The sequence below is a fragment of the Octodon degus genome, unplaced genomic scaffold, assembly GCF_000260255.1.
Source record: "Octodon degus isolate 3935 unplaced genomic scaffold, OctDeg1.0 scaffold00157, whole genome shotgun sequence".
Lineage (NCBI taxonomy): Eukaryota > Metazoa > Chordata > Mammalia > Rodentia > Octodontidae > Octodon > Octodon degus.
Window position 1 is genome coordinate 6,525,926 of NW_004524733.1, and position 8,345 is coordinate 6,534,270.

Consider the following 8,345-nt stretch of genomic DNA (forward strand, 5'->3'; position numbering starts at 1 on the left):
CAGTGAAGAGCAATTTACTATTCATTTCTTGCTGTACACAAAGACTGGGTGAGATTAACCCATTGTATTGTAGGAATTCTGGGGTGGAAAAAAAGAAAACAAAAACCAAAATACTCAGGAAGGTACCTTAGCTGCTAAGAAGAAAACTAAGTAAATAAAATCCTAAGGGGTATCTGTACCACTGTACTGCTCCAGCTATATAAGTGTATTTCTTTGTTAATAGATATTGTGCTTTCCTTCACCAGCCTGAAAATTCCTGGAGGTCATCAACTATGTGTATTTCTTTTGTAGCCTCTAAATTATTCACTATATTGAGTATATAGTAAATACTCACAAAATACTGTTAACAGAGTGGTTATTAAATATTTTTTCTCTTTGCTGTTTTTCAGGAAAGCTTATTATTCACAAAACCATAGTGTCTTGGAAGCCAAAAGGAAGTATCCATCTGTTGGTATACATTTTCCCTTGACTATGCATTATCCAGAGATTTCCTCTGGAAATAAAAACAAAGGATGCCTGATGAGCCAAGACAAAGAACTATATATAGAGATTAAGTGACCAGAGTAGCAAACTCAAATCATGTCCTTCCTTAACCAGATTAAAGGGAGTTTTGGGTCTGCACCTACCTCCTTCCCATGCTCTCCAGATTAAAAAGACACTATTTCTAATTGCCTTTTTCCTGAATTTTGAAAGCTGAGTAGCAACTATAACAAGCTACAATTCAGCTAATAAATCTTTGGTGATCTTAATCTCTTTCTATAATAATAGGAAGACTGCAGCTTTGTTTACTTTCTGAGGAGAATACAGAACAGGGAGAAAATACTAGAATAGGAAGGCAATATTTATCGCCTCTTTATGAAAAGTCAATCTGGGACAAAAAATATTTGAAGACAATAAAAAAGGGGAACAGGTTTGACATGAAAATAGCCTATTCCAGTTTTCTGTGAAGGGCTTGAACTGGTATCTTCCACCCTCATCCAAATGAAATGCTTTGCATACAGTGTGAAAATAGGCATTCCTTATAGAAAAATCTGGATTAGATAAAAATTCAAAAACATCTTTCTGTGTCTGCCATGATTGACAGTATTCTATTATTTATTTCATTTTATAATGTATTTATAAGCATTTATGAAGTCTCAGGTCCTTTCTTTAATTGGATTTCTAATCCTGAGGCTTATCCTAAAGGCTTCTGGCCACACAGGCTCTGTATTAAATGAGTATAATAAATACCCTGGGTTCACCCTATTATAAAGGAAGAAGGCAAATATACATCCTTAACTTTTCAAAGGGATGATGTCATAGATGATATCCATGGTCTTCTATAGTCCATGTAGTAGGCCTTCTGGTTATGGAGAGAATCATACAATAAACAGACTATGGAGTTACTCCCAAAATACATTCTCATGCTCTATATTATTTTATCTCACTATTTTTCCTCAGTTAATGTATTTTATTCCATTGTCCATATTTGCTGCCCATGTGTTCACATCAGGGTAGATTTCCTGTGTAAGTCCTCAGAGAACAGATAGTGTGGCTTGCTGTTTTCTTTGTACCTGATATGATGGCACACATAAAAAGGTAGTAGTCTACACTATGGGATTTAACAAGCATCCCTAAGGATGCTTCCTGAATACCTACTTTGCTGATATATCATGGTGCTACTCTTCTTTCTTATTTTTTCTAATGTGTGTCAGCACTAGTGCTACCTCCTTAAGACTTAGGCAGAAATGCTAACTTCAGAAAGGTACTGTTTAAACATCATCAGTATGCAAAAAGGATGATGTAAGTCCTCCCAAGTTAACACAATGACAAATTGTTTTATGAGACTAGCTCCTTGCCTCTTGAAAAAATCAGGTCCCTAAATATTAAGGATTGGCTGGCAGGATGGCCTGGGTAAGACTGAGAGAGGACTGTGCTTGCTTGAGGTTGATCAAGGTGATAAGCTTCCCAGGGCAGGAAGATGAGATGTTAGAGAGATCCTAAAATGAATGAGCAAAGGAAATAAATCACCTGACTTTCCTATTTTGACTATAACTTGCTCTGTACTTAATAATATTTTTATTAAAATGAGGAAGGACATTATTTTAATCTCTAGTCACATTTTATTCACTATTAGCTGAATTACTGCACCTTCAATCATGCAAATTCTGAACCAAGGGATCCCTGATCTCATTCCTTCCTTGCAATACTCCCTTGTCCCTTCACCACTGTGCATTTCTCATAGTGTTATCCAAAAGCAAAATAAAAATCTTTGATAGAGTACAAGATAGAGGGATTCTGATCAGTTGAAAAGCACTCTGATATGCATTTTACTTGGCTTTTTCCACTCTTGCAAAGGAAAAAACATTAGAGAAAAAGAACAGAGTAAAGAAAATAACCATTCACAGAATTGTGATTGATGAAATCTGGAAAGACACTAATGGTGATTAAGTCAGTTTAACTCCCAGTTTTTAAGTAAGGACACTGAAAACTGAAAGGATAAATGGCATACACTGTGTAACCAGTTAATACAAGAGCTAAGTTTAGAACCTAATTTTCCAACTCTCACAATAATGTTCTTTTTTTCATTTTCTATGCTTCTCAAATCCCCCAGCCCATCCTCCCATCTCACACCTGAGTTTAACCAGTACACTATGCAATCTGTGTACCTTGCATAGAATCTAACTATGTTCTACAAATGGAGTGCACAGCAAGGATTAGACTGCTATATTATGCTCATTACAGAACTACACACTACTGGAAGAAACCCAACACTTTGAGAAGACCAAACAACTAGACAATATGAAGTCACTCACGTGATAAGAGGAGTCTTTGCCTTATGAAAAGATTCCCCACCGTCGCTTTTTTTTATTCATTTTAATGAGAAAAAAAATAAAAGAGCAATGAAACAGTTTCAAAACACGTTAGTAGTACAGTTACAATAATTGGTACATTGCATATTTTTGTCTTTGTAGTAGTTATTCAGAAGACAAGATGCAGACATTATCTCTTGTCTAAAACAATATTAGTGCAAACCTTTCTTCTCAATGAATGAACTAAAAGAAACAGCTGTATATCTATCTTATCATATACATTTATCATATACATAAACAGTCCTTTCTTTGTTTCCCCCTTTTTTGTTATATTTTGTCAGAAATGGGTGTTCTACTAAAGTTAGAGAAGATGTATTTGAAGAAGTCTTTAAAGGACCTTTTCATACTTGATGCCAGACCAAAGATTGTAGGTACTTGAATTCAGCCTGTCATTTTGGTCTTCTAAATGTGTACTGTTTCTAACATCATATCAATTATTGCTATACTCTCTTTAAAGTAAATGTTGGTAAAAAAAAAAAAGTATTAAAAGTAAATGAGAGACAAGAAAAATAAAATGTCATAGGATTGTCCTGCTACAAGGTTGTGTATGATTTGATTTCTAAATTTCTGTATAAAAAACATGTAATTGTTTTTTAATGTTCTATAGGGATTTAAATTTTAGAATATCCATTGTTGTTGGAAAATAGCAATTCCATTTTATGTCTAAGGTGTTTGACATTCAAACAGAGAGTGGTGCTAAGCTTAACAGCCTCTGTTACAGGGTAATAATATCATTAAGCTTCTCTTCTGGATGTTTAACAACTGAAGCTTGCAAGCCAAAAATTAGAGAGATTGATGGGCTAAAAAGATAGCCAATATCAGGGCCGGGGAGATAGCTCAGTAGAAGAAGTGCTTGCCTGGCAAGTACCAGGGCCTGAGTTCAATCCCCAGTTCCCCCCCCCAAAAAAAAGATAGCCAATATTTTGGTCCTATCCCTTCAAAGTCAATGGGGACTCAGGACACTAGAAAACCTGGCTGTGGCATCCTGTAACTAAGTGGTGTCCGAAATTTTCTGATCAAAGAGATTATTGGGTCACACAGGAAAATGATCAACAATGTATAATGTCCAAGGAGAGTCACCTAGAGAAAAAATTTCTCTCAGGCTTTCATAGGAAGCAAATTGGTCAAGTACTGGCTGTGACTCATCCACATGGCTGACACTGACAAAAGATCTACAAGGTGCTGTACGTGGTTCCAGGGTAATCCTGAGGGGATTTGAATGACCTTGTCAGATAGCAAAAGTTACATTTTTAGTTATATAGGTCTTGCTTTCACTTGGTCTTAACCATTCAGCAGAAAAGTGTAACCATGAGATATTAAAAGTAAAGCTATATTAATATGTTGAGCTGTGAAAGGCTCTAGTCAACAACTTTGTATAATTGCCAGTTGTGCTGATAATTGACTACTATTATGGATTATTGGACTATAAAGGGTTAGTTTGCTGAATTCAAGTACCCACTGTCTCTTAAAAAGGAATCCCCAGGTAGGATTATAATACAATTATTTTATTTTAATAATGAATAGTTGTATTTATCTGTCATACAGGTTACTTTAGAACTAGAATATGAAGCTCTAAATAGAAACAAAAATATTTTTGTTCAATTACCACCCATTAGGAATCTTGTTATATTTTATCTGACCCTGTTTAGACTTTGAGGCCTACCATCAATTCTTCAAATTCAACTCTAGATTAAATGATGTGGCCTGAGTTCCAGGCATGCTCTTGAGAAAGAGGAATTATTCATTTACTTTCTTTTCTCTTCTTTCTCCAGTATTGGGGATTCAACTCAGGGTGTTCATAATTAGATACATCCCAGCAGGTTTTTTTTCTTTTTGGGGGGCAGGGTCTCACTGTTTTTCTAAACTGCTCAGGCTAGAATTGAACTTCTCATCTTCTTATTTCAACTTCCCAAAAGGCTAGGATTACACAGGTATGTACTACCAAGCTCAGATACTACCTTTATTTCATTATGTCCAGTTAAAAAGAGGTCAAGTCCTTTTCTAAGCTCTACTCCAAAATTTAATATAGGTAACAATTTTGTAAAGTTTTGTACATTTGGAGCACTTTTCAATTAACAGACAACTTTAACATACACATTATTTATTGTTGATAAGAATAAGTGGAAAGTCAATGAGTGAGGACCAGGTAGGGAATGTGATATATAGATTGAACCAAAGGCAGGGGATGAGGGAGAAGAAACTAGCAAAGAGAACCAATCCTAATTATTTTGTTACAGAACAGTATTGCACTGAATGAACCTCACCCTACCCCCAAGGACTCTGGATTCCTAACTTGCCTATGGTACCCCAGTAATATATTTAAGGAGTAACACCCAGTTTCATAAAGAAGAAGCACATATTATGTCTTACTAACATACTGCCCACTGGTTGGAAAGGAAAAGGGGTGGCCCCTCAGGTTACCATCCTCTCAGTCCACCTTTGTTGCCTATTTTGTAAAAATATACATATACGTCACTTTTCTTAAAACAAGCATCCTGGAAGAACAAGACTTCCTAGTACTACCATTTAGTTCTTCACTCCACAGGATTGAAATACACTCTGCCAAAACTGAAGTTCCCCCAAACAACTGCCTGGTCCAGGTCTTCTAAAAGAATTGCAAATGTTTCTGTTACATACCTCAACCTGCTGGCAGATCTGTATTAGTTTGGCCATTTGATTTTCTAGTTCACTGTTGCGCTTAACCAGGTTGGTGAGGTTCATCTCCAGGGTTTGCTGTCATCGCAAATTATGAAGCCAGAGGGAAACAGGGAAGAAGGAGGAGAAAACAATGAGCTTGAGAACCAATTACCATGTGGAGTTTAGTCAGCCAGTAGACAAATATTTCAGAGATTCACTGAACACCTGCTCTAGGCAAAGCACTATTCTAGCTGCTCGTTAATAATATATATCTGCTCTAGCAGATTGTCACTGCTGAGGGAAAGATGACATTTATAGTTTTGTGAGTGATTGCAGGAACTCATTGACACTAAAGCAACCTGATGTTTTTAACTTTTCAAAGTATTTCATAGTCAATATCTCATTCACTCCTCATAATACTATGAACAGATGAGCAGACCCCAAACCTGTAATTTATTGGATTACTGTTTGCCAGACACTATGTCAAAATTTTCGTATATACCAATTAACAATCATAAAAATCCCACAAATAAATGCCAGCATTTTACTGGTAAAAGAACGTTAGACTGAGGGTAAAGTGTTTTGCAGTCATACAACTAGAATATAACAAACCTAAGACTGGAATCTAGTTTCAAGCTCACAGTCATGGTTTTGATTTAGTACTCTACAATTTTTATTGTTCATGTCATTATATATTTATCAGTAGACTCCTTCAGCATAAAAAAGTATTCTGCATGTGGAATTTATCAAAATCAAGTATCATATTTCACAGCTTTCCTTCTTTGACACTGAGACATTGCACATGGAGATGTCAGGCTTTGAACACAAAGCCTGACTGTATCAACAAAGGTCACTCATTGCTTACCCTCCCTTACTGTTACATATTAAAAGCCCTTTGCAGATTATTGCCTACAACTTGGTTATAATAGTACTCAGAACTGTAGCACATTTTCAGTTGAGCAAGCTATTGTCATTTTTATGTAAATAAAATGTTATATCACTCTAGACTGACCACAGATCTTTTTATTTTTCCTATCCCCAAGTCTTCAGCTTTGAAGGATACTTCTCCTCCAGGACCTGTGTCCATATCTACTACTTTCTCACCCATCATCCCAAACCTTCACAAAATCTATTCCAAATGTACTACCCAACCTAATAGTCCTTATTCTGCTAACATTCCTTCCTTCAGTCATATGTGTTGCTTCATCACTGTCTCTATGCCTCCTGTCATTTGTAGTTGTTCAAAGATCACTCTTTTGGAAGAGAAGATGAGAAGGGCAAAGAGGATGAGGGGATATGAACAAAAGGATGTGGTATTTTTATACAATGGAGTATTCCTCAGCTATAAAAAATGGTAAACTTGAAGCCTTTATATTTAAGTGGATATCACTCGAAGATACATTCATAAGTGAAATAAACCAGACCCACATGTGTAAATATCATATAGTCTCCCTAATGCAAGAATTCAAAAGAATAAATAAAAATTGAAAGGTGTAACACAATTAAAAGGAAAGCAAGAACTTAAGGATTAAACAACAAAAAGAGGGCAAGGAGAAAAGCTAGGAAACATGACAGGGGCAAAGCCATACAATTATATGCACAAGATGGCTAAGGCAATGATCCTGAGAATCTCCAGCAGGTTTTTGAAACTAGCAGTTAAATGATAGGATTTTCACCCTGACTAACTATATATGCTGATACCTGTGAACTAAGCAACTGCACTGAAGATAGCAATGTGTATTACTAGGGTCATGCTTGGAATGCCTGTCATTCTGGTCTTCTAAATACGTACTGCTTGTCTTCTCATACCAATTATTGCCATACTGTCTCTCAAGTAAATGTTTGTTTTTTTAAAAAGGGTAATAAATGAAAATAAACGACAAGAAAAAAATATCATAGGACTATCTTGCTACAATGTTGTATATGGTTAGATTTCTAAATTTCTGTGTAAAAATATGTAATTGTTTATTCCTATTTATTTTTTTCTTTTTTCTTCACATTCTATAGGGATTTAAAGTTTAACATAGCAATACTTGATGGAACATACCTATTCCATGTTATGTCTAAGATGTTGATATTCAGGCAGATAGTAAGGTTAAGCTCAACTGCCTACGTTGTAGGGTAATAAGATCATTAAGTTTTTCTTCTGGAGGATTAACAACTGAAGTTTTCAGGCCAAAAATTAGAGAAAAGAAGGGCTGCGTGGACAGCCAACATTTTGGCCTTAGCCTTTCAAGGTCAGTGAGGATTCAAGACATAGGAGAACCTGTATTGTAACATCCTATAACTCAGTTGTGTTCCAAGTTTTCTGATCAAGGAGATTATGGGGCCAAAGAGGAAAGTGATTGATGATGTAGAGTGTGCCAAAGGAGAGTCACATGCAGAAAAAACATTCTCTAAGGCTTTCACAGAGAGCGAATTGGTCAAGCAATGGCCATGACTCATCCAGATGGCTGACACTCACAAAGGACCTACAAACTGCGGTGCAGGGTTTCAGGGTTAATCCTGAGGGGATTTGACTGACCTTGTCACATAAAAAAGTTACATTTCTTGTTATATAGGTCTTGCTTTAACTTGGTCTTAATCATCCAGCAGAAAAGTATAAAAACAAGGTATTAAAAGTGGAGCCATGTTAACATGCTGAGCTATAAAAGGCTCCAGTCAACAACTTCTGACATTACCAGTCTTACAGGTAACCCACTACTATTATGGACTACTGGACTATATTGGATTATTTTGCTGAATTCATATACCTACAATGTTTATTTTTATTTTATTTTATTTTATTTTCAAAGTTTTATTGATAAACAAATAGCAATGAGACAGTTTCAAATCAAATCGGAAGTACAGTTTCAA

At 35.8% G+C, this 8,345-nt stretch overlaps 1 protein-coding gene and 1 pseudogene across 4 annotated transcripts in view; one reads left to right on the forward strand and one right to left on the reverse strand.

Moving 5' to 3' along the window:
* The window catches only part of Mid2 (midline 2), a 127,375-nt gene that overhangs the window by 85,075 nt on the left and 33,955 nt on the right, over positions 1–8,345 (reverse strand). For all 4 annotated transcript variants that reach the window (XM_004642622.3, XM_023702722.1, XM_004642621.2 and 1 more), the window contains exon 3: positions 5,490–5,585. In XM_004642622.3, coding sequence (XP_004642679.1) covers positions 5,490–5,585 — 96 coding nt within the window. The remainder of the gene's footprint in view (positions 1–5,489; positions 5,586–8,345) is intronic.
* The window catches only part of LOC101585793, a 26,029-nt pseudogene that overhangs the window by 9,535 nt on the left and 8,149 nt on the right, over positions 1–8,345 (forward strand).